We start from the raw sequence: 27541 nt of genomic DNA on the forward strand, positions 1-27541 counted from the left end.
ATTAATTAACAATTCAGTGCTATAAATTACTGTAAGCAGATACCAGGCACCTGGTAGGTATTACTTGTTTTTTTTAAATCCTGGAAGCAATCTATGATTGATATAGCATTTTAACAAGATAAAAAGTGAAATGGACTCTGTAAAAGAAAATAACGTTTATTGTGGTAAACTAATAGGAGGAATGAGGATGAATGCAGGTGTGGGGGAAAGAACTGGGAGAAGATCTGGCAGTGTATACACTGTGATTATTTATTTGTACAATAGGTCACTGCAATTATGTAACAAAAGGCATAATTCATCAAATAATAAGTGAGGAGATTACACATATACACTTTCTTTTCATCTGTGGGGAACAAGTGACTCTTACAATATCTATTTTTGTCTTAGGATCATAAAATAAAAGATAAATGAAAAGGTACATCTTGAAACATTACATACTCACAGATCCCAGTGAATTCTTTGAATATACTGTACCTTTGGTCCTTTGAGTAAGTCACTTGCAGTAATACAACAACTCAAAGAAGTCTTTATGTATTAACACATCTCCTACAGTTGAGCAAAGACTGCCATCTGTGCCTAATTGTGTTTTTTCTTTCTTTGGACAGACAATCAGCAACAGGCTGAGCAGAGACCTTGTGACCTAGTCTGGGTTAGACAGGGGGTGCATATTATTACATTCAACAAACAACTGAAGAGCAATATGCTGCAAATTCTCTCTCAGAAACGGGGAAAATGTAGATAGTTTATGTAGATAGGCCTACTGTGCAATAAATCAATCAATTGACAGGTGGAAAGGTAGAACTAAACAATAATATTATGTTTGTGATTCAATTTAGTGCTTATCAGGAAATATTTTAGATTTTAGATTTGAAAAATCTAACGTTATTATGAGACATATAGGCTACATATAATCACCCAAACCTTTAATTCAATTGTTGATATGTTGCTTTTACACAGATGGCAACACATTACTCAGAGAAAGCAGAAATTATCAGCGAATGCTTTGTGTTTGAATGTTCAAGGGAGCAAAATGCTTTTGAAATAAGGGAACTGTGGCTTTTTCTTAAGCAAATTGTACATCCACTGGAGGTAATTGGAGACAGTAATTAAGAAACAAAGTACTCTTGAATTAAAGATGTGGGGGGAAAAAAATCCTTATTCAGCATTGTGAATTTAAAACAGGTTTATTTGCTTGTTCACCATCCCTTGTGCTCATTGATTTTCTTCCCCTTCCTCTGAGTCAATTTCGACACTGCATTCAGACGGCCTGAAACGGATGAATCAAGCTTGCCTGAATCGACAGAGATGGTGGGAGAGAAAAAATAATTTGATGATTTTGTCACTGGAACAGCGGGATGCTGGGATTTTAATTGTATTGGAGAATCGTCATTAGGGATAGCGAGTGATGAAAGAGCTCAGAGCTGCATCATTATAAGAGGCTTCACTGGCCAGGCCTTTTTGCATGCAATGAAAATGTCTAGCATTACCTAGGTCATTTGTAACATAATAAGTGCAAGTCCAATGACTGCAATGCAAGCASAKGGGGGGGGGGGGGGGTACTAACAGTCTGTCCCCTTATTTGGGACAACATTTTTAAAGAGTCTTGATTAGAAAGTATAATGAGATACCAAAAGACATAGTAAAGATGATGTCTCCGGAGACTGATGGAAAACAAAATGAATGTGGTGATTTGATTTTAATTATTATCCGTCCAAGGCAAGCCCAGGAAACCCACCAGCCAGTGTGGCTGGGGCTGTGCTTGCCGTTATTGATTTTTGCCTGACACATTCAAAGAATACAGATTTGAATCATTTCAGTACACAACACCTTATAATTCCAATAAAAAAACAAGACCCTTCCAGCACCACACATACATTTAATTTAAATGACCCAAATTCATCTCTGAGCTAAAAACAGGGTAAATGCAGTCCAAGGTTTCTGTACATAATTACGCTCAGGGTTAATCCGCTAGGCCTCTTTAAAAGCTTAATAGTACAATAAATACAGAACAGTTTTCTACTGTGGACCAACTAATCTAAAGTGAATTAAAACATTTAGTGCTTTACATATTATGGAAATATTGCCCTGCAATACAGTGTTTTCACATTTTCAAAAGCATGGTCTGTTTTTCATGCAGCAATGGTGTTAACTTCTTTTATCCATAGATATTTTAAATATCCCTGGTTTTGTGCTACTTATTAGCTATTTGATGATAGGAACCTCAGGAGAATTACACAACAATAAGGTATATATTGCCCTTTGTTCTCAGCACAAAACAATCCTCTCCAGATAGGTCATGTGGGTTAGTGATGACATGCTTGTCTGTCTTGGACCAACACTAATGATAATAATAAAAAATAAAAATAATTTATTACATTTCTATAGCGCTTTTCTGAGAATCTCAAAGCACTTCAAGAGCAATATGTCATGACAGGTCACTCAATAGAGGCCAAGTCTTTGAAAGCTGCATCCTCCGAAGATTGAGAGGGTCAGTTCATGGCTCAAGAGTAGGGATCTGGTCAGAGGATGGTAGATGATGGTGATGGAGCCTGCTGATGATCTTGTAGAGGGCAAGTCAGGGAACCAGCCTGTCTCTTATAGCCGCTGGACCTCTCCTCTTCCACTCTGTGTAACACCCACTTGGGTGATGCCTCAGTAACTCTGGGTGCCAGAAAGCTCACCACACAAAGTTCAGAATAGTAGCCAGTCGTCCACTACCACCCCTCTGCCTCAGCACTGCTGTATTCCTCTCTCTCCCATTCCTCTTATGCTTCAGGCGACTCCTAAAATTATGTTAGCAGAAGATTAGGAATTGGCAGCCAGGTGAAGCAAAAAAAGCTGGTACTGTGTCCAGATACATTTTTCAAACAAAAACATTAGCCAGCTATGTAGCTAGCTAGCCAAACCAAAAAAAGTGTTAACCTGTCAGTCAATCTGCAAAAACACCAGATATATGCTGCAAAAACTCAATGTTATTGGTACTGTGTGTGAGGTACTGCCTGTGTCAGATCCCAAAAGATTTGTGAAAATATTAATATAACAACTGGTCTGGTGCAATGCCAGTGGTACCTCAGGTGTGCTTATCAACCCACACGGTGTTGGAAGTTAATTTTAGTGGATATCAGACATTTGTACCAAGGGAAGTAGACCAATCTCTAATTTAAGATAGTTAGTCCTGTTAACTACATATATATAAATAGAATATTTATTCGGTGAAATGACTTCATCAGATTTTAAACACCACGCCACTGTCTCTGCTTTCAGCATGAAGTGTTATGTCGTCTGGGATGATAAAAAATTGCATTCAAAATGTCCTAAGTCCTGCACTCCTCGAAAATATTTCTGAAATGCATGTAGCACACATAGGCAAGGCTTTAACATTTGTGTGGTGATTTCAAATAGCCCTTCACCCGGCATTAAAAAGGACATGATTAATCAAGGGAAACATCACCCAGTATGCCACAAACATCATCAGGATTAATACACGAGTGCATTGGTGGAATATTGACAGATTCATACAACATACAAGATCATTGACTAACCTGTCATCTTGACATTGTACAATTCCACCATGAAAACGTACTCATTTCCCATGTCATTCACATAATAACAAGCATTCCCAGCAAATTATTGACCTAGAAGGAAGAGAAAAATTATCAGGAAATAAAGATCTGGCATGGAATGTGCTATCAAGGAAGAAAAATGAATCTGTACATTGATAACGAGCACTTATTAAATATCAGACCACAAGACTTATTTACACAGACTAATTGTGGCTCAGAATAGACTTACTTATAAAATGCCTCTGCAGTGGACGGCCATGTAAATATTGGCCTTTGTTTTCCCTCTGTTAATTGGAGCATGTTCAAGGAAGACAGTGAATGGAGGAGAAACATGAGCCTTCCATAACATGGGAAACAGATGCTCCCCACTTCTGTCTACAGGCACCTCAGTTTGAAAAGGCAAGAGTTTGAAAAGGGATGAATACAGAATAATACAGAAGAGAGAGTTGAAATCTAATGAAATAATGAGTCTTAAAAGAAAGCTGGATTTGCCTGGGGTAAAACCTGAAACTCTGAGGAAAATAATGGTTTGGGTGACAGCATTGCTTTTCGGTTAGATAACTGTCACATATTTCAGAGTAGATTCGAACACATGAGATTCTGAGAAGTATTTCAGGAGTGTTTTACCAGTTGTTAGAGCCTATACAATTACATAAAGCATTTTAGAAATTGTAAATACATGTATTGTTATTAGCGATGCATAAACTATTGAACATTTCAGAGTAATTGTTGCAATACTTGTGGTGAGTTTAGCATCTTTTGTTCACAAAGGAATGCAGTAATACACATATTACTTGATAATTACTTGATAACCACTGGTGAACAGCAGTGGCTCTGTGCATCCCATTTTCATGCCAACTGTCACTCTGTGTCATATCGTATTTACGTATGCATACCACTGTCCCTTTTAATTAGCAATTTCAGGTCAGTGCAAAACCCATCCTCCTCCAGGCTGTGGTAAGGCAGACGTGTGAATGAAATGCCTTCAGTGTTATTTGATCAAAAATAGGCCATTACAGCCATATTCATAATGGCAACAGCCTCTCTGTAATGTTTGCTCTCCAGAAACAATCCATCTTGGGGTGAAACAGCAACACTTATATTGGTGAAGAAGCAGAAAACCATGAAGAAACACAAAAGCACAGATCTGTCTGGAAAAAATAAAGGACCATGCTTGACAAGGTAATTATAATGTAAGCAAGTCCCATCATTTTCAAAAAACCTCAAGCGAAGCTTTTTCCTGCCCACATTAACACTACAATTAATTATGGTAATCACTTCTGGGCATGAAAACGAACATCTACTTTAGAAAACCTGACCTTGCACTACATCCTGGATATAAATATTTATTTTATATTTCATTGTTGAACTTGTACATACAGAACTGTGTGAACTGTGTTTAATTTTGTGATCATTTCTATAATAAATGGTTGAATGTTTGAATTGATCTGGTATTATTACTGCCACCAAAGAAAGACAAAGCAAATTGAGTCAAATGTCTTGTCATATTTATACACTCGCTACAATGGGTTTGTATAAACATTTGAATGTTCTCTCAGCTCCAGACAAACCTGAGCTCAAGCTCATTTTCTTCCGAACACACTCAAACCCATTCTAAAAGTGTCGTTCAGGGTTCCTTTCATGGACAACTGCATTCACAGCAAGCTGCTATTGTATTCCTATCTACTAAATTATGCTTTGTTGCATATTCATGGCTGCCTTGTCCAGAGTGAGGAGGGTGAGACAGACTCTTGGGTCCTGGGAAAATTGGGCTGAACAAGTAGATATGTCACAAAGCATTCCTCTGTGATTACAACACATCTGCTGAAATCCCATCCAGACAGAAGCTCATTTCTAAGCTCTGTCTGAACACTATTTCTAGGTTGTGTTATTGTTGTATGTAACCCCCATGGCAAAAAAAGATCAGACTGACCGTTTCAATTTGACTCATCTACAAGACACAATGAGTCATGATTAGAGCAAGATATACAGAGAATTTTGTAAACATAATATTCTGTTTCAATGCATTTTGTCTGAATGATATGTGTTCATAACATTGAAACATATCCACAGTGCCTCCAGACCAAGAAGTATAGTTATTTGTGTACATTTCCAAGCAAATAGGCACGAGAGTACCGAGGAAAATGGCCAATAAACTAAAGGACTGAAATCTACCTTTTCCTAAGAGGTATATAGTGGGAGTCCTGACCTTCACTGGGCCTTGTGTTTCACCTGACCTCATCATTTGTTGTTCTTTGTTGCCATTTCATCTGTGCGAATAGTTTAATGGATGTCTTCCCACAAAACTGAACTTTCAAACAGAATGAGATATCTATGTTTAATCTACACTACGGCCATACCCTACTCAGTCATGTTTCCACTTTTTCAAACACAGTCTGCATGGTGCAGTTGAAAAATGAAGCGTTTGAATGTGTTCACTCTGTAGACCACTTATGCTGAAATGGGTTGACTTTTGGGTTTTGTCAGACTTTAAAACCAATCCTGCAACAGTTTTGCTCACAACAGGCGCAAACGTGTCATCAATCAAACTGAATAGATAGCAGCCAGGAATATTTATCTTAATCAAATTCCATGTGATATTAACACTTGATTGTTATCATAATGTATACTTAAATTAATCAAATGATTCTTTCACTAGATTAGACATTTACCAAGATTTTGTTTACATAAAAAAACAAAAAAACATACACAATGCATGATTACCTGAAGGAGTTCATGCAATCTGTTTCTGTTGCTGTTCCTGGAAAGTACAGGCTGGAAATGTGATCTACTGTTCCGCCTAGTGGCCAAGCTCCTACATCACGGGGGGATGTCTCCTTTCATATTAGGAGTTACATTCACTACAAAAGTATGTGGACACCCCTTCAAATGAATGGATTAGGCTATTTCAGCCACACCCGTTGCTGACAGGTATATACAATCTAGCACACAGCCATGCAATCTCCATAGACAAACATTGTCAGTAGAATGGCTTTACTGAAGAGCTCAGTGACTTTCAATGTGGTACCGTCATAGGATGCCCCCTTTCCAACAAGTCAGTTTGTCAAATGTATGCCCTGCTAGAGCTGCCACGGTCAACTGTACGTGCTGTTATTGTGAAGCGGAAACGTCTAGGAGCAACAATGGCTCAGCCGCGATGTAGTAGGTCACACAAGCTTACAGAATGGGACCACAGAGTGCTGAAGAACGCAACGTGTAAAAAATCTTCTGTCCTCATTTGTAACACTCATTACTGATTTCCAAACTGCCTCTGGAAGCAACATCAGCACAAGAACGGTTTGTCGGCAACTTCATGAAATGGGTTTCCATGGCCGAGCAGCCGCACACAAGCCTAAGATCACCATGCGCAATGCCAGCGTCGGCTGGAGTGGTGTAAAGCTTGCCGCTATTGGACTCTGGAGCAGGGGAAACACGTTCTCTGGAGTAATTAATCACGCTTCACCATTTGGCAGTCTGACGGACAAATCTGGGTTTGGTGGATACCAGGAGAACGCTACCTGCCCGAATGCATAGTGTCAACTGTAAAGTTTGGTGGAGGAGGAATAATACAATAATACAATGACATTCAAGATGATTCTGTGCTTCCAACTTTGTGGCAACAATTTGGGGAAGGCCCTTTCCTGTTTCAGCATGACAATGCCCACGTGCACAAAAGCGAGGTCCATACAGAAATGGTTTGTCGAGATCGGTGTGGAATAACTTGACTGGCCTGCACAGAGCCCTGACCTCAACCCCATTGAACACCTTTGGAATTAATTGGAACACAGACTGCGAGCAGGCCTAATCACCCAACGTCAGTGCCCGACCTCACTAATGTTCGTGGCTGAATGGAAGCAAGTCCCCGCAGCAACGCTCCAACATCTAGTGGAAAGCCTTCCCAGAAGAGTGGAGGCTGTTATAGCAGCAAAGGGGTACCAACTCCATATTAATGCCCATGATTTAGGAATGAGATGTTCGACGAGCATACACTACATGACCAAAATAATTTCCTGAACAGAAAGATTACTTTACCCTGTGAGATATCAGATGTTATGAATATATAACTGTGTACATCACTAATGTATCCTTACTGGAGGGCTGAATGACCAACATTTACATATTTTCCAGATGGAAGTTGTATTTTCTGAGAGAAAAATATAGCCTAACCCTAAGGAACAGGAAAAACTGTCATTGATTAGTGCACACTGTATCAAAACATGCCAAAACACTTTGCAACGGAAAAGGAAAGCAAACGTTTCTTATTGGACAAACTGAGATAGAGCTCTCCCTGTTTGTTAGTTTTCCCCCCCGTTTGGTGCCTAATGAATACAACCCTCTAGTGCTATAGCAGAGCCAGGACATGTAGTCAGTGGGAGGGTGGGTGTTTGCTTGACAGATGACAGTGACTTATAATCTATATGCCTTTAAGGAGTAATTAGACTGTCCTCAATCCGGTGTCCCAATTCATCAGGTCCTTTTTAATTATGCATTGACAGGTGTATATTTAGCTGTAATGTTCTATAACGATCGCAGGAATGGACAGAATAGTGCTGATATGGATATGGTTGGCATCAATTGTTTGCAAGTGTTGCACTTTGGGGTTAGTTAGGGTTGCAAAATCTGGGGGGGAACCAATATAACTAATTCTGATATTTTCTTCCACTAATTGGTCTTTTGACCAATCACAGATCTTTTCACAGCCAATCTGATTGATCAAAATACCAATTAGTGAGAAAAAAATCTGAATTGGGCTGCTTGTGTAAACACAGCTAGATGAGGGATTACTTTAAGATTCCAATAATGAACTATGTAACATTGTTAACCATGTCGACTTGTTGATGACACTTGAACCGTGTCAGTATGACAACTGCAAATCGTCAAGACTTGTCAAAGAAGCAACATGAACACAACTACTTTGACTGCAATTATATCTATTATGAAATCTCAAAACAAGCACAGGGTAACCATGTTTGTCCACAAGATGAGACGCTCACACAAGTCAATTAAAAAAAGAACAGGCAGGCCCATAACTCACAGGTGATTTCCAAACTTTATTTTGAGTAACAAATAGGGCTTAGCTAAAGCCAAATTAAATGAGTATTGCACAGTAATTAGCAGAAATCTTTCACAGACATTCAAAGACCTTATGAGAGTGTAGTTCTGTCAATACACATTTTTAGGCACACTCCACAAACTGTAACATACTGTATTACTAATGCATTAGTAAAAGCACTGACCATATCAAAATTAGTCAATTACAATTTGGATTAATAGCTTTGTAAAAATAAATGATTATTTAGGAAGTTGGAACAAGGAGATGGTTCAGGTCAAAGGCAAACAATCCTCACTAAAATGTTTTCTCCCATGAATAGACGTTTATGCATGTCACTACAGAATAACGCCTCCCCCAAAAAATCATATCTATTATAAATGTAATCATCTGTAAAAGCTCGTCAGTACATTGACAATCGCCACAAAGAATGCTTTGAACTAAGTTACAGCAGCATGCAAACAACTGGACACAGATCCGCCGAGATTCCTTTTTTTGAGAAAATGCACACTGGTTGAATCTGGCTCTTTGACAAGCATTAATCTGTTTGTTTGAGATATAAATGATCGATTATCCCTCTGTAATTTCAATTACTTGTATTTATCTCTTCAATCGAGAACTAAGACATTTGAAGCCTGGACACTAGAGGAAGAGATGAAATCATTGAAAAGTATGAACACTTACAAGGGCAATAGAACATGAAGATGTTTGATAATGATAACTTATCTCAATTGAACTCGCCATGCATTACAAAGATCACAAATTGTATGCAGATGCAGACAAAACAACAGGAGAACAAATGTCTTTGAAGATTGAAAACAGCGATTCTCACAATTCAATATTGAATTAATTGTAAAAAGCAAGCAAATGATAGTCTACATTCACAGCAATGGACTTTAGGGCACCCTGAACTATGAAACCAGATTTTCTGAAGGAAAGTTTTCTGAAAACACACTTTCATTAGGATACTGTTCGGCGAACACAAACATCCATAATTAAAATAATACATCTTCAAAAAAGCAGACGGACTCAATATCCATAAGGGAGCCCATTCAGACAGGCAATAGTGTAAAGGACCTAAGCAGACGGTGGCTCTAGTTGGTGGTAAAAGTTGCCACGTGTCATTCCGTAGTATGTTATTTTATCTGTCAAATCATCTCTTCTGGACAATGGAACCGGTCTCAATTAAGGTCACATTTTTCTCTCCTAGTCCTCTCCTCCAAGAGTGACTGCACACAGCATAATCTAAGAGGACTTCCACTAAGCCATGTCATCAGTCTCCTCTGTCTCCACTAGGCAGGCCTCGTCAGAGGTGGGAGACCTGAACGGGGGGTGGTACTCGAATGACGTGAGGACGGTACCGTGACGGTGCTTCTGGTGCAGGAACCAAAAGACTGCAGAGATCCCCATGATGCCGATCACACTGAGAATTACCAGAGCTGAAAGCAGTGGACTGGGAGCTGAGCACACAAAAAACAATGCAGGGATAGGTCACCATTGAGCTTACTGTATTTATAAAAATATAATGAATAGAACGGGCCGGGACACCTGTTCTATTCAGTCTATTTCTATGACTGTATGGCTATCTAAGAACAAAATAAAGGAAAATGGCTCCACTTCACTTACCAAGTTTGCCGTCTTTCTTTGCTTTTGAAGAAGAAAGGAAGAACATATCAGTGAAACATGACTAAAAATAACTCAGAAATGAAAATGAACATAAATCTGCAACCACTTGTTAATCAAACTGACAAAACAACATATTGCTGCAGTGGATTTATGTCAACTGGGCTATTAGAAGCAGGACACACGATAACGAAGATCACCTGCGTTTCAGAATGTGTAATTGTTGGGAAATTAAAAGAAAATGGCGGCCAATATTCGGTGGTCAGAGGCTATTTGATGGCCGCCCACTGCGCACGGGTGACGTTCGGTATGGTGTGTCCCGTCTCTTAATAAGAGTAGAAAGGTTATGGTTCACAAATGCTGCTAAAAATAGGGCCTTACTTTCAGCAGTTTCACAGACCACGCCATTCTCTGGGTTTTCAACACAGCTGACTTTCTTCCACTCCCCTGTGCTGCTGTGCATGGCCACACAGGTGTCCATGGGAATCAATTCAGACTCACTGGAGCTATTCCCCCAGTTATTAAAGCTCAGACCGGTTTCATCTTGCCACTTAAAGTCCTCATCTTATCAGACAAATAAACCAAGACATCAAATTTAGAAAAATAGCAATGACCACTTATTCTCTCTCTCTTAATTTCACCTTTCTTTCATAAACCCCAAAAGATATTGTCATAGAGAAGTTATACACATAGTCAAAACAACCCTGTTCAAATAAAATCAGTGGCGTCTGCGTTTTTTCCACATGAAAGCCGTTAATATCTGGGTGTGGATCACAGTTTCTTTGAGTTTCTTTTTTTATCCTCCTGTAACACAGAGCTTCATAAAAACAGGATTTCCTGACATTGTGCAGTTCAAAAATGGGACAGCTGCATTATCCATGCTTGACAAAACCAAAACTCTTTCCAGGCAGTTTTGGCACTACAAGACCTGATGGACCTTATTAGCAAAGAAATGTACTCATAATACTCATTGTGTTACAAATATTACAAACGGCACTGATCCCAAGGCATAGTTTAATATGGATTGTGGCAATGGGTAAAGTGACGGCATTATACTGTACAACCAAGTGATATGGCAATGTAGCATTCATAATACGGAGGTGTCATATTTTCTAGTACATCTAAAAGTACTTACCATCACTGTCATAATACATGCCCAACCACACGTGTATGTTGCCTTTCCACACCTGCGGACTGTACTTGATGATGAAATTATTCTCCTCTGCACTTTGGACACTCACCAGTTCTAAAAAGAGATAACATAGGACAATCTGTGGCAATTGAAAACAAACATTGAGAGTAGTTTGAAATAGTTCAATTCAATTATAGCCTTTCATCTAATACATAATAATAAAGAAAGGTGTAACATTATGGAATAAAAAGACAACTTCATATCGGGGACGTCGGAGTACCATATCCTGAGCAGATGGTTTTCGCAGCGTCAATCGTATAGCTTTTAGCCACGTCTTCTTCTCCATGGACGAAGTGGTAGCATCTTTGTCTGAAAGGCACCCAGGTGCGCCCATCTGCAGGACAGTCTGTGCAGAGAGTTAATCATGAGACAAAACCACTATAGCTTTCTACATCCACTTTCAAACAAAGTTAGGCGTCCCTGGTCCAACTTACATTTCCAACAACCTGCACAAACTAGTCAAGCAAGTGACCATTTTATCAGTAGGGATGTGAATGACAAACAAGGATGTATGATTGACTTTGTTGAGCAAGAGAGACTTTAGTGCCACAGCCATTTCATCTCGAGAACCCATGGTGGCTTATAGCCGGTCCCCATCTTGGGGTTCTCACCTGATGGTATGGAGGACAGCTGGCTCCATGTGAACTACAATCCCATCGCTCTGTTTTAACGTTTAGAAACTGGATTAATCCTTGCTAGTGATACGGTTTTGCAAATCCTTGGAACTTAACTTTAATATAGCAAGAAAGAATCTTTCAAATGCAAAATACACACCAACTGTTCGCAGTTTAGCAAAGTTGCACCTGGTTGTTGTCGCACTGGTTGTTGTCGCACACTGCCTCAGCTATGACACATCCTCTCACCTTGTGCTCGCGTTTCCATTTGACTGGATCGCATGCGTTTCTCAAAATACAGCTGGGTGCAACTTTCCTAAACTGCGTACATTAAGTGCATCTTTTGTATTTATTTATTTCTCACTTATTTAAAAGTTACGTTCCAAATGTTTCCAAAACTGCGAGGCGTATTTGCGTCTAGACGGAGCTTTTGGACAGCGTCGGGGCATTTGCCTAACAAGGCTAAATGGGACATCCAATGGCTCAATGCAATGCAATGGATTTTTATTTTATTTAACTAATCAAGACAGTTAAGAACAAATTCTTATTTACAATGACGGCCTACACCGGCCAAACCCGGATGACGCTGGGCCAATTGTGCGCCGACTTATGGGACTCCCAATCACGGCCGGTTGTGATACAGCCTGGATTCGAACCAGGGTGTCTGTAGTGACATCTCTAGCACTGAGATGCAGGGTTACATACTGACTAAACCGCCTGTGTTGCATGCGCTGCAAAATAAATGTACACATACATGTTATTCAATAATTTCATCCAAACTGCTCGCAGGCGTCTGTGTAGCCAGGCGCCAAAATATGATCCAGTTGGTGGCGGTAATGCATCTTAAAGTTGGTTGCCAACCGTCATATAAAATCCCCAGAAGAGTGAACGACGAGAGATTAATCAAATAAAACTAAAAACTAACTGAGTTTCCCTTTTTATCTGTAGATTAACTGTCAGAGTAGAGAACACACAATTTGGTGTGACTCAATTCTACAAAGATCCAGCAAAAAAAAGGACCATGTGCATTTCAGGTAAAAAAACAACCCAATGTTTATCTCCCAGGACAAATTAGCTACTAACAGCAAGCTAGCAAAATTTCCATAAATGTTTCAACCTGTTCCCAAATGAATATAGTGTCATGAAAATCAACAGGCACACTTATTAAATTGTCATATAGAAATCAAGTGCAATGTGATCACTATTACTCCTGTTTACATGTATATATTACCATTAGTATATTACCATAATTATTTATATATTCCTGCAACTAGTCACTTTTCAGCCCTGTTTACATGTATATCCATTCACCTATCACGCTTACACTGACATTCTTGCGCTCACACTCACCACCCACACCACCACTTATGCTGCTTCCATACTGTTTACTATTATTATTATTTATCCTGCTAGTCACTTTCTCCAAATCCCCGCCTAAATGTACATTTCTACTTCAAATACTCCAATATCCCTGCAATTGTAAATTTGGTACTGGCACTAACCCCATGTAATTAATTGCTAGTTTACATTTTGTATGTGGACCCACTTTGAGAATATTCTAAGCACATTTAACTGAGTATGGTTTTTAGACTACACACTTCCTGCTTCGTTTGGAAATTAGGGTCACATTATTGTTTGTTTAAACCTTATACCTCGTGATGTCCGAACTTGGTTACAAGCCAAGTCACAATGCAGAAGGGCAGCCTTCTGCATTTCTAATAGAAACTAGCAAATTTGGCATGTAATCAGACAAAAAATATGAAGCCCTATAAAGCAGGAAATATTATTGTGCGCAACGCAACAGTAAAATGTTACACAGTTGTTCAGCAGGAAACAGTATGGAAAGGTTCTCGTCCAAGTTTAAAATGAAACCACAACAACTTCCAGTTCTCGAACAATACCGATGAGTAAAGAGCATTTCGCATCCGGTTTTAAACAATACAATTCTGATTAAAATAAATATACTATCTCGACTTACCACCAGCTAGAGTATATTGCCAACAAACAACAACAAAAAGGAAATTCCATAAATATATGGGGCAAAGACGACATTTCTTCAGTGACTCCATGTTCGCAAGCTCCAAATCATGGCTCCAAAATGTTATTCTTCTTCGGTGTGGTATTAGAACGGACTACATCCTGAAAATAGTTGCGTTGCCGCCAGAGATATTACGAACGGGAAACGTACTTTAGGATGATTCCACTGGAGTTTCCTATCTCCTCAAAAGTATCTCTGTTGCCGCCCACTACTGTACTCAGAAAAAAGAAGGGGTAAATCCAAAACGTTTAACACCCTCTAACTTCCGGAAACAACATACAAAACTAAACAAAAAGCAAGGCAACAGAAAACATGTCGTCCCCCACGAATGATGCAGCGCGCCCCCCTCTTGGGCCAATTGAGATGTCACATGTGACTAACCCATTTCAGTTAATTATTATAGCTCTCCCACCTTGGGCCAATCAGTGTAATTTCTATGGCAAGACACATCATTCACCCATGTTTTGTCAAAATCGTGTCAGTGCTGTCTGAGATATAGCATGTGACTATATGGGCAGCACTAGCGGTTCTGGGGGGGCCAGTGCCCCCGTGACAACTATTTTGGACCCCCTTGTGGCCCCCCTAAATGTGGAGTATGATTTTCTTTTGACATAACTAATTTTTGCTATCGTTCTTTTTTTTTACATCCATTATTAGACAGTGGCAACGATGATGATTATGAACATGGTCTTTTGCCTGCTAATGCCTGCAATGCAGTAAAGAAAACGATATGACAACAATAACATCTAATGTAACTGGCCCCTCTAACAGTACAACTGGCCCCAGCTTGGCCCCCCCAGTTGAAATGGTCTAGAACCACCACTGATGGTTAGGCGTAATCCACGACCTTCTAGCAATGCAAAGGTTGCGTGTTCGAGTCACATGGGGGATGTATGTACGACCGCTGTGCCAATCATATTGTAACCTAATAGTGTAACATATCATACTAAATGGAGCTTCACGTACAGAATAATACAAATTGCCCTGAGACCACGTTACAGCATCTCACATTGAAATTAAATCCCACCCCACTAACTTTAAATAGCGGTAAATACTCGCCCCAGGGGTGGATTTGGAGGCCCCAGGAAGAGGACTAAGGCTGCTGAACAAAGAGCTATTTGGAGCCAGCTATTTCAAGGTGAACAAAGCAGAATGAAAATGCTAATTGGAAAGACTTGAAATGCCCTCCATTAGTAAAGGTCTTTGCATCACCACATAGAATAGGGGTGGGCAATAATTTTGGTTTGAGGGCCACACTGGGATAAAAACAAATCAACGGGCCACATAGATTTTTTTCCAGACCGATTTGTTCGTCAAAAGCAATTTGCGGGCCAAAAGAAGGGCAGTTGCTTCTGAAAGTCTACACACCCCTTGCACAGTCTTCAAATTTTGCTACCTTAAAATTAAATCTACTATTGCAGTGTTATGGGTATGCTTGTCACTGGCATGGACTGGGGAGTTTGTCAGGATAAAAAAACAAATATGAAAGAAGCAAAGCCCAGGTAAAAAGTTAGAGAAAAGCCTCAGTCTTCTGAAAATCTAACCCTAAATCTAATCTAACAAACATTTTCAGACACACCAGAAGGGCTTTCCAAGAGATGTTGAGTGTTCCTAAGTGGTCCAGTGTCAGTCCTGACTTAGATTAGCTTGAAAAATCAGAGACAAGGTTTGAATATTGCTGTCCATCAATGATTCCCAACCAAATTTACTGAGCGTGAGCAATTTTGACAAAGATCATGGATACCTGTTGCCCTAAGAGTTGTGCAAAGTTGGTAGAATATTTTTCAAAATTATTCTGTTTTAACCCTTTCAATTTAGGGATTCATGATGTGTAAATTCTGGGCCAATACCTATATCTGATATTTTCTTTGCAATATCAACCAATGCATATATATTAGTTCATTTTATGTACTTTTGAACCATTATAGCACAGATACAAACTGCAACCAAGTTTCTATGTTCATAAGGCTAATTTTCAAGTCAATTGACTTGAAAATGGGAAAGGTGTAACATTTCTTATTTGCATTACACAGAGAAGATCATCAGGTATTAGGTAATAATTATGTGTAGAAAAAAACGATCTGCATTATTTTCAATGGTGAACATGTATAAAGATGTCAGGATTCAGATATGACGTAATTGTTTTAGCACTATTTCATAGAGTTTTTAAACTAAGGTGCGCAACATGGTTCAATGCGCCAATAAATCAGCACAACCTACTTTTTTGTTTATTTCAATTGGCTGGGGTCTTGGAGCTAAAATTGTGATCATGTATACGAAGGCCGGCTCAAGCCTTTTGGTGGCCCTAAGCGAGATTTGGTTGGGGGACTTCCCTCTTGATGGTGGAGAGAAAAATGTACGTTTGAAAGTACATTTCCTGCAATTCTACACATGCGGCATAGAGAAAATGTTGCAGTTTTAAAGCAAGTTTTCTGCAGTTCTACACATTGACCATGCGGTGGAGAGAAAATGTTGCAATTTTATAACACATTTCATGCAATTCTACTCATTTTGCCATGGGGCAGAGATACATTGCCAAATGATGGAGCTTTTTTTTTCAGTTTTAAAGCAAATTTCCTGCAAAACTACACATTTTGCATACCTTATGCCATGTTAATGATATCTGTCAGCTAAATTGTTTGCTGAAAAGGCTAATTGAGTGACTGTCAGTGACTGACAAAACAAGAGAAAAACTGCTGATCCATAGCCAAATTTCGAACTTGCACTTGTGTATTCTACTATTCTAACCCTCAACAGTAAGTTGAGACCCTGACTGAGTTCAGCTTATGTCGCTTATGTCTTATGTCCCTGATGTATACCGTGCTAATGACAAAACAAAAATAGAGTAACAGAGAGCAATGTACAATACTGCGATCTTAGCAAACAAGGAAATTGTGGAAAGTGCATGGGGGCTGCCATCTTTATGCATCTCCGAAAGATGCGATTTTGTCACAGTCCCTTCTAACGTGTCTTGCACTGCTTGTGAGCATCGTAGAGGGAAATAACAAGACAAAATCAACAGGGAACATAGACATGATGTCTTCTGCATATCCACTCCAGTTATTAGCTTTCAGTTATGGGGTCGTAATAGCTAATATCCCCAAACGTTCAAAAGCTAGAGCCAAATTCGGAGGGGAAAAAATGATCCATTTGCTTAAAAGTGCACATTGGAGATTACTCACAAGCAGAAGATGGCCTCAAGCAGAGGAGGAAGATAATATAAATAATGTATTAAACTATTGTAAGTATGCCAAGTTCACGAGGCACACTGATGATGTGAGGCCCCAGGCAATTGCCTTAGTTGCCTAATGGTAAATCCACCACTGCCAGTGCCTGAATTTACATGTTCCCTCAAAAAGTAGGCTTGCAAAGTTCAGTGTATGTTGGAAGCTTGTCAAAACAAATGATTATGCAGCAACTCCCTTTTACTTTTTTAATGCACCAGCTAAAATTATTGGGAAGTTGAAGAATATCATTGTACATGCATTTCATTCGATATAATTGTATTATAGATTGTGGAGAAGGAAACAGCAACATGTTTATTAAGGGAGAAGTGGTTTTATTGTTATGTTTTATTTTGATAAAGGAGTTGGGCCCCAGGAGGACATTGATTTACAGAATAACCCATTAAGTCCTCTAGATGGTGCCATAAGTACATCAATTGTACAGATTTCAGTGGTTGCAACCCAGTAGGATAACATGCTGCCTAAAAGCTTGCAGAGTGCCTCTTTATGTTTTAAAAATTGCAGTATAAATATGTCACAGTCACACAGGAACATATTTTACATATATATTCAACTGAAATTACTGACCAATTGGATGTAAATAAGAAGCACAGTAAATTCCACTCATTCTTAGGTTGTATAGCCAAATCCTTACTTGTAGGCCTACCACGACTCAAATGATGAATAACATTATTGTCTCATTAATTAATCCAAAGCTCCCAGTGAAAAATAAACAAGGCGCAAGACATTAAGAAGTGAGAAGAATGTTGGTGAGAGCTGGAATGGCAGAGAGCTCAGTGGGGTATACGAAAGCCACAGCTCTAGACATAAGAAGACTAGAGACACTACATTAATAAACAAGACAAAATCAACAGGGAACATAGACACGATGTCTGCTGCCTATCCACTGCAGAAATTCTTCAGCAATGCCAGAGATTCTTTGGCGGTTTAACAGCCAGCCTGAATGGTTTAAACTTGTACAAATATTTTTTATTCAAGTGAACACAAGTTACTGTAGCAATGGACAAGACTGATTGGTAACTCACATGAACCCACTTAGCAAATATGTCCAGTAGACATCTCATCTAAAAATAACAAAAAACATGAATATCCTGTTATTATCTTCAGGAGCCCTCCAGGACCTGAGACCAAGCAGCCATTTTAGATCGAACCCTGTGTGAGGGAAGACAGAAAGAGCAATCATAGACACCCATCCATTCAAAGTCATCAGACTGTTGAATGTAATAAATCATAAATAATGGTCACATAGAAAGAGAACACTCGTATTTCACTCTCCACTGAGATAGACCTTGCCAGAACCCAAAAAGATAAAGAGCCCTTTGTACTCTCCCTGTGTAAAGGCCACGTTTTTCGATGGAACCGAAGACATGGTTATTTCAAAGACGATACATCACCACACAATCATTACACCTTTGTTGAGATCGCTCATATTACCTGCAGACAGACAAAGGGGCAGAATGGGTAGTATGCCGTAGCTGTAGTAGATGCAGAGGCGTGTCCGGCTTGTAACAGCTAGACGCAGGTGGCTGCAGGCCACAGACAGCTGCAGCATGGATCTGGCTCCTCGTCTGTCTGCTGCTCACGGTTTCCCGTCGGGTGGCACCACACCCTGCAGGAGACCAGGAAGACCCATCTGCCAGTCCAGGGCTTGGCCACCATGGCCCTCTCCAAGCACCCGTCCATTTATCCTCCCTCCCATCCACTACCCACCCAGGCCTGGTCACAGCCCTCTCCTAGCCCCCATCCCTGTAGCCTCCCTCCTGTCACCACTCACACTGGCTGAGATTGGGACATGCATGTTAACACCATGGCCAGGACATGGTGTTGATAATCTCTACACTGCGCTCACCCTCAGGGCTGTGAACGTGCTAATGCCAAACACACTGTAAGTCCAACTCAACAGAATGTCTCATCAACAGTAAGGCCTGTTTAGCGAAGTGAGTCCTGGTATATTGATTAGATTGCCTCCATAGCTGATTTACAAAACTGTGCACAAGATGAGAAATAAAACAGACGAAAGGTTAATGATAAGATGCATTGTCAGAGTTATATTACTCGGCTGGATTGACATGATTCTACCCCATTTATCCAATTTCCTTTTCCTGAGGCTTCTGTACATGTCATTTGCTGCTGTAACGGACCACATAGATAAGTTTCCCCTCTGTCGCAAGAGGGCATGTGTCACATCTTCATTGAATGCGACAGCGGTGTCAATCTCAACTCTGTGTGAGGTAAGGTCAGTGTCATCTGTGTTGAGGCAAATGACTGGAATTCTCATGTACTATGAGGAAATTGGTACTGTAGGAATAATCTCACAGGAGATAGGCCTTTACAGGCCATGCTGTGCTGTCACTCCAATCATTCCTGAAAGCTTTTGGTTTTGTGAGGAAGATCCATAAGAAAATCACTGCAAAGGCAATGTTACTGGTAACTGCTGAAATTGTTTTCATTCAGCACCTTATCTGTGGAAACAGAGATTACCAGTATCATTTACTTACAAAAGGAGACTCAAAGAAAGGTTAAAATATAATACACTTTCAAAGATATGCAGAATTTCTGATATGCTTCCAATATTTCTGGTCTTGACACATTTCACAGTATGGAAAAATAAAATCATAAGCTACTAATATAGTTTTTAATCTTCAAAGTAATTTGTCTTCCAGTTGTTACTTCTGATTGTTACTGAACATTTTTACTCAGAAATGTATGTTTATGTAGAGCAGGAGCAGCTGCCATTGGTAAAATTAAGTACATCCAATACAGACAGTGGATTGATGGAATAATGATCAGCAATAAGGAGGGAGGAGGCAAAGACTGTGAAACAAAACTTTATATCTAAAAACATTGATGGGATTTGATTAATGCCCCGGGCGAACTGGGTTAGCATTGATTGCACTCGTTTTAAAACCGGGCTGCCTTCCGGGGGTGAGCCAGGTGCCCCGGTCAAATTCGACGGCAAAGTCGAAGTAATGTATGTCAAGCACGTGGAGTAATGAGTTAGGATTCAGTGTTTCCACATGCAAAAGTGTTTGCTCTTTATATACAACTCATATCGCTTTACCTGCCTTCCCAAGGAAAACTACTATATATTTAATAGAAAAGATATGTTTTATGTTTCTGAACAATTCATCATGCTGTTTTGTGGACATTATGGCCAGGGCATGCTCGACTTGAGGTGGGCACTCCTCCTTCACTACTTTTACCCGGTGACGTAACGGGCCGTAGCCCGGTTTACACAGGTTCAGTCTAATCAAACTCCCCCATTGGCCGTGTTTGAGATCATCAAAGCCGGTTTGTATCGTGGGTAAATTGTGACTGGCTGGTCTACAAATCATATTGAGTAGTTATTTATGACGCAAGGTGATTTGTAGATCAGTCAGTCTCAACTCGCCTTTCAAGTCGGCTGCAATGTCAAACGCGCCCATTTACCTTGGGGGATTCGGCCTGTATAGTTTTAGGCATAGAGATCCTATAACTTAGATAATGCTAACTTGTAACTACGATGCTTTTTTGTCATGTTGCTAGGATGGAAATGAACATGCTCTCTTCATCTGCAACTGGCTCAGCTCTGAGGGTTTGTTTACAGCCAGATATCAATATAATGAGATCTCTTCCCTCCCACACCAACAGAACACAGAACAAGTCCAATTTAAGTTTTTATTTTAAAAAAAATTCAAAGAAATGAACAGAAATAAAGCTTAAGTAACAATCTACTGAAAATATTTTTGGCTTTAACAAACACTATAAAACAAAAACACAGAGGATGGTTTCCTTAAACTGGACATATGTTACCACTGGGAAATGTGTGGCACATGTAAAACAAAATAAAAAATTAACTCTCATATAGATATCTCTATGAAAATCTTTTATTTCTTCAAACGATCTGTACAAAACTTCTTTCTTCATAAATTATTACTTTTCAATATAACTTAATGACTTTTTAACATGATGGTTGATTAAATTAGCATTTTTCTTTCTTTATGAACCTTTCCAAACCCTTGACTCAGACGCAGTATGGCACTTGGTTCAGACATTACTAGCAGCATAACCCTCACAAGCACTCGACAGAATTAGTTATCACTCTCAGGCATTACACAGAAATCTCAAGTATAGTCACAGTGGCCCTTTACTTTAGTAACTCAACTCAAGCTGACTGCAGAGGAAATGCTGCTGCAAGTCTGTCTGGACTGACAAAGCAACAATGATGTTCTCAGGAGATGTCACAGATCCAGGAAATACCACTTTCAGCTTTAGCTTTTGTTTGTCTTCAACCACTTTTATTAGCCTCTGGTATGTCTTGTGATGAAAGCAGCAGTTCTACTTTTGAAACTATGAAACTTAATGTCCGAACACAACTAAAATACGCTCAACGCACAATTGTCCTCAAAATGATTATAATAATATATCATCATTTTTCTTATTTTTTTGTGAAGAAAATCAAAAAGTATTAAAAACAACCTGAAAGAAAACAAGTGTATATGGCCAGCTCCTGAGCATGGCATTTGGTCTGGAAGGGCAGGCTGGACCTGCTAACCCGGCCCAATACAGAGGAGAAACGAAACTCTGAGGTAGATAACTGGTCAGTCTGTCCGACCATCAGGCCAGAACACGGGCTTCTGGAAGACAACTCAATCATAAAGCCTGTTCAAATCTACTATGATAAAAAATAATCTAACTTTTAGCAATAACATTATCTGTTGCACAATGTCAAAACAGATTATTATAAGATTTTTTTTGTAATTTCATAGTTTCAAACTGCCTTCTTTGTATTTCTAACACCGCATTTTCCATTTTTCTGTAGTGATGAAATCAGCGTGTGGCATTTGTTGGATCCAAATCGTCCTTCAAGCTTGTTTGTGTTCATACTTTCATAAAACGTATGAAAACTGAAAGTAAATGTACAAAAAAAGGCACATTTTCCAAACTGCAATCTAGTCTGGCAAAAAGTCAATTACATCCTTGTGAGAGAGAAATGACACTTTCCTCAATTTACTAGCTCAGTTCTTTGGTGAAGTAAACTATAATTGGAAGTGCCAAGCTTGTTTGTTTCCTATCAAAGAGCTAGGTGCAATAAAATCGACATTTTAATCTCCATTTTTCCCCAACTCAAACTCCATGTACGTGAAAGCTTTGATCGTTTTTTTGCACAATAATATATCCAAGTTTGCCTGTTTGCATTTCAACTGAAAGTGAAAAAGAAACATCCTGCCAAGCTGACAACATCTCCCAAAAAAGACACAACCACGCCCTCCCTTATTCCATCCCCACCCCAAGAAGTTCATTTCAGGCTAATCTACAACACCAAGTAATTGAAAGGCAAAATTCAAAATGTGATCATTCAGCAGGATATCTACCACATTCAACAACCAAAGACCTTTAAGGCCCTCAGATAATACAAACATGACATCCTATTCAAAATCATCATCAGATTCAGAGGGTCGTTTCACTCTAAACATTTTTTTCAAATACTTCTACTTTAGATTCATTTTTAGAGGGGAAAAGCAAAACACATACAGATGTAGGATCTTTATTTGAGCCAGTTTGCTACAGCAGGAAAATAATCCAGCAGCAATAGGAAATGTGAATTATTATGTGGATTATAATGAATGGCCATTTTTGTAGTGGTTAATATAATTTTCATAAGGGAAATTACAAAATGGAAATTACACACTTCAGAAGCCTTTTGAAACCTCAAATACACCACAAGTTTAAAATGTCCTGCATTGCAGGAAAGTTCTCTGGCAACAGGGTGATCAAATTAAGATCCTACATTTCTAAACACAGCAGATTTTATAAGCTATACTCAAAGGAAAAGCCCTATTTAGCTGATTTACAAGGCAATAGCTCTTAACATTTCTTGCTCATTTCTAGCCTCGGAGGTTGCCTATACAGCTACTGTACGGAAATTTTTAAGGCAAATTGTATGAGACAGAAAGATCAATCTAGACCACTAAGATAAATCACTTTACAAGAAAAAACACTGAACACTTCACCATAGCAACACTCACACAGCAAGCACAAAACATCATTTTCAAGGTGTCTGGCTAATAAATCTTCAGAAAAATCTATTTCAGTACAAAATAAGAGAAAGACAAAAATGTAAATCATAAACAATATTAACAAACGACATCTTTACTATCATGCACCTTAAACAACAAGTCACATGATCCGCTATAGGTTCTTGCATCCATGTGACAATCCTTGGTAGAAAATAAACATTCTTTCTTTAGTAAAATACAACTATTTTTTTTTAATTCTTTTTTTGAGAATTATAGTATCCTTTGATGAAATTAATCACTTATTTGCACCTCATGGAACTTATAACAAAACAGTCTCACTTGTTTTTCTTATCACAAACAAAAGGAAATCATTGCGGAACCTGTGCAAAATTGGGATAAATCCTTAACGCACAATCCATCATCAGAGGAAGCCATGATTGTTTCAGCTGTCATTACAACTCTTTCTTCTGGGCTCCTACCACACCTGAGAGGACACAACCAAGACAATCAGATGAGTTAAACTCCGGTACTAAGTGTCTTTCTATCATATGAAACATCTACCCACAACCATACAGGCTGGGGGCATTGGCTCCTTCTATAGCTCTGTCCCAAATGGAACCATATACATGGGTCATTCTATAGAAGTGGTGCAAAAAAATCGCGTTTGTATGCTATTTTTCCCAAACTTTCAGCACAGATGTCTTACAACATATGCCAGGTAGAAATATATACTCCTCACACATTTAAATAATAATATATCATATTTTACCTGAGTTCCTTACCACCCCATTAAATTTGTCACTACCGAACCATAGCGAAAAAGTTTCAATAAAGGGAAAACCATGCACAGTAGTGATAATTTTGATTAACCTTCAATTACAGATACATTTTAGAGATTGAACTTGCATAACAAATTAACAAAAATAGTAAAAACCAGATTTTTTTACCTGATTTTCTAAACCTTTACATTGAATTTAGAGAAATATAATCTCTATTATTCTCTGTAAAATGTTCAATGTTGATTGTATGAATCTGAAACTTGCTGATTAATTGAATGACTTTATTACTTGTATATCTAATCAATGATATCGTTAGATGTTTAAATTATCACTTTACCTATCTTTATTTTGGCAAGATAACCGGCATTTCAGTGTCAAGTTTCAATCATAAAGATAAATGGGAGACTCGTTTTAGTATAGACATTGCCATGGACTGTTTCCACCATTTAAAAGTAGTCAACTGGGTGATCGTATGGTTTGTAAACCAAAGACTAAGGTAATATCCAGGAGCCACGACCAGGATTTATACCAGGACACTGGTCCCAAGGTCCAGACACAGACCTAGTGAGCTGAGTCCATGACAAGTTAAAGACCGAATTTGTTGTCTTTAGTGGTCTCAAGACCACTAGATCTGAGAGTCCATGGGCCCTTTCATCAATTATAAGAGACTCAAGTAGAGTAAACTCGAGTACAGTACGGTACAGTAGAGTAGGGTACAGTATAGTAGAGTAGTGACGTGCGGTCAGGGTTGGGAGGGTAGGCAGTGCCTACCTTGTGAAAACGAATTAAAAAACAACTGTCATGAAAAATGAATACATATAAATATTATCAATAATAATTTTGTTCTCTTCATGTTTTTTCTTCACGATAAAATGGATTTCTGAACTAGTACCTCCCAAATTTGCGGTGATCTACTACAAAATGTGCAAGGTGGCCAGAGGAAAAGCAGCCTTGCCTTGTGCCTTTCTCCCGCCCTTCAAACTCCAAACTCAATGCAAGGCATTGACATGACTTGTGCATGCGTGTTTCTACCTTATACTCCCAGCTAACGGACACCGAAAAGCAGGCAGAGCGCTTCGCTGCCTTCCATGTGTCAATATCTCCCATTCATTTTCATTGCACTCAAATAATAAATGTGCATACGTACTGGAGTGAAAAATGTAATGGGATAGGCTGGAGGATAGGCTGGAGGATAGGCAGGAGGATAGGCAGGAGGATAGGCAGGAGGATAGGCTGGAGGATGGGCAGAAGGATAGGCAGGAGGATGGGCTGGAGGATAGGCAGGAGGATGGGCTGGAGGATAGGCAGGAGGATAGGCTGGAGGATGGGCAGGAGGACGGGCTGGAGGACAGGCAGGAGGATAGGCAGGAGGATAGGAAGAGCTCGCTCCTGCCTATGGATGTCACATGTCATCTGCCGCCTTTTGGCGGTTACGTTCGTTTTACTGCTAGCTAAAGTAAGCTGATCAGGATGGCTAACATATTGCCTCTGAAACAGTTTTCTAGCAAAACAGGGTGTGATAAGGGAGGGAAGAACAACATCTGGGTTTAGAAACCTACATCAAAGGAAGGGACAGAAACTAACACGATTATTTCAATCTGAGTGGTATCAAGGCCCGGAAAGACTGGCTCTGTGGCTGCGCTGCTAGCAGTGGACTCCGCTTCCCCCGCTTGCTGTTCTCCACCAGTGACAGCGTGTGGACAAGAGCCGGATACTGCAACTAGAACAACTTGTCTACAGCACTCAAGAAGCACGAGAAATCTGTGTCTCATATCCAAAGCCAGATAGCTTTTAAGACATTTGGCAGCTCACGGATAGATCTGGCAATGAACAACAGAGATTGAACATCAGCATGCACAATGCAAAGCTGAAGGAGATTTTGAAAGATCTAGCTAATTAATGTTACATGCTGCCGAGTTGGCATTTTGTGGTAATGATGAGAATGCCAGCTCATCAAACAGGACCAGGGGCAACTATGTGGAAATATTACATGCCTTAACCCTTTGCTGAAAAAAAATTAACCGTTAGCAACCCATTTTTTTTTATTTAACTAGGCAAGTCAGTTAAGTACAAATGTGTATTTACAATGACGGCCTACTCCGGCCAAATTCTAAACCAGACGACGTTGGGCCAATTGTGCTCCGCCCTATGGGACTCCCAATCACAGCCGGTTGTGATACAGCCTGGAATCAAACCAAGGTCTGTAGTGACACCTCTAGCACTGAGATGCAGTGCCTTAGACCGCTGCACCACTCAGGAGCCACAGTTTTTCTTTCTGCTCATGGCCTATGATGGAATTTTCAATGAAACTGACGCGCTTTTCCATGTTCTGCAGAACAAAGTGATGGATATGGGTTTCTGCCGTACCCTCAGCGACACAATGAAAGCACTGGAACGCCAGCGACAAGACTTTGATCGTTTCTATGAGAAATTCAAACAGAAATGCAATGAACTGTGTCTGGCGAAACTCCAGCGAAACTCATAGTAAACTGCCAATCAGAGTAGAGAGGAGGCGAATCTACTACAACACACTGGACAATATCAATGTTCAGATGTGAGCCAGGTTTGACCACTTTGGTGAACTTAATTTTGTTAGATTTAAGGCTGATTTTGTTGGATTAAAGCTTAAAGAATTTTTAAAAGAATAATGGCAGAAGTTTACATACACTAAGTTGACTGTGCCGTTAAACAACTTGGAAAATTCCAGAAAATGATGTCATGGCTTTAGAAGCTTCTGATTGACATCATTTGAGTCAATTGGAGGTGTACCTGTAGATGTATTTCAAGGCCTACCTTCAAACTCAGTGCCTCTTTGCTTGACATCATGGGAAAATCCAAACAAATTAGCCAAGACCTCAGAAAAAAAATGGTGGTTCATCCTTGGGTGCAATTTCCAACGCCTGAAGGTACCACGTTCATCTGTACAAACAATAGTACGCAAGTATAAACACCATGGGACCACGCAGCCGTCATACCGCTCAGGAAGGAGACGCGTTCTGTCTCCTAGAGATGAACTCACTTTGGTGAGAAAAGTACAAATCAATCCCAGAACAACAGCAAATGACCTTGTGAAGATGCTGGAAGAAACAGGTACAAAAGTATCTATATCCACAGTTAAACAAGTCCTATATCGGCATAACCTGAAAGGCCGCTCAGCAAGGAAGAAGCCACTGCTCCAAAACCGCCATAAAAAAGCCAGACTATGGGGGCCTCCCTGGTCTAGGGCACTGCATCGCAGTGCTAGCTGCGCCACCAGAGTCTCTGGGTTCGCGCCCAGGCTCTGTCGCAGCCGGCCGCGACCGGGAGGTCCGTGGGGCGACGCACAATTGGCCTAGCGTCGTCCGGGTTAGGGAGGGTTTGGCCGGTAGGGATATCCTTGTCTCATCGCGCTCCAGCGACTCCTGTGGCGGGCCGGGCGCAGTGCGCGCTAACCAAGGG

At 39.8% G+C, this 27541-nt stretch overlaps 2 protein-coding genes across 8 annotated transcripts in view; both read right to left on the reverse strand.

Annotated features, from left to right (window-relative positions):
- Nucleotides 1-9250: 9250 nt before the first annotated feature.
- Nucleotides 9251-14365, reverse strand: LOC111959573 (CD302 antigen). The gene is made up of 6 exons (XM_023981224.2): nucleotides 14021-14365; nucleotides 11649-11774; nucleotides 11372-11482; nucleotides 10618-10800; nucleotides 10240-10260; nucleotides 9251-10073 (listed from the first exon to the last, which is right to left on the reverse strand). The coding sequence occupies exons 1-6, from the start codon at nucleotides 14109-14111 to the stop codon at nucleotides 9874-9876; spliced, it is 732 nt and encodes a 243-aa protein (XP_023836992.1). The 5' UTR covers nucleotides 14112-14365; the 3' UTR covers nucleotides 9251-9873.
- An 8736-nt stretch (nucleotides 14366-23101) lies between these two features.
- Nucleotides 23102-27541, reverse strand: part of LOC111959475 (RNA-binding motif, single-stranded-interacting protein 1) — a 74200-nt gene continuing 69760 nt past the window's right edge. For all 7 annotated transcript variants that reach the window (XM_023981071.2, XM_070437740.1, XM_023981070.2 and 4 more), the window contains exon 14: nucleotides 23102-23808. The gene's annotated coding sequence lies outside the window, so the exon portion shown is untranslated. The remainder of the gene's footprint in view (nucleotides 23809-27541) is intronic.

Source organism: Salvelinus sp. IW2-2015, linkage group LG36, assembly GCF_002910315.2.
Source record: "Salvelinus sp. IW2-2015 linkage group LG36, ASM291031v2, whole genome shotgun sequence".
In the NCBI taxonomy this organism is placed as follows: Eukaryota; Metazoa; Chordata; class Actinopteri; order Salmoniformes; family Salmonidae; genus Salvelinus; species Salvelinus sp. IW2-2015.

Coding starts and splice junctions, on each gene's coding strand:
- LOC111959573 (XM_023981224.2), bottom strand. CDS start 14,111: ATGGAGTCACTGAAGAAATGTCGTCTTTGCCCCATATATTTATGGAAT. Junction 11,775..14,020: donor GCAATATACTCTAGCTGGTG/GTAAGTCGAGAT, acceptor CTCTCTGCACAG/ACTGTCCTGCAGATGGGCGC. Junction 10,261..10,617: donor GGTCTGTGAAACTGCTGAAA/GTAAGGCCCTAT, acceptor CTTCTTCAAAAG/CAAAGAAAGACGGCAAACTT.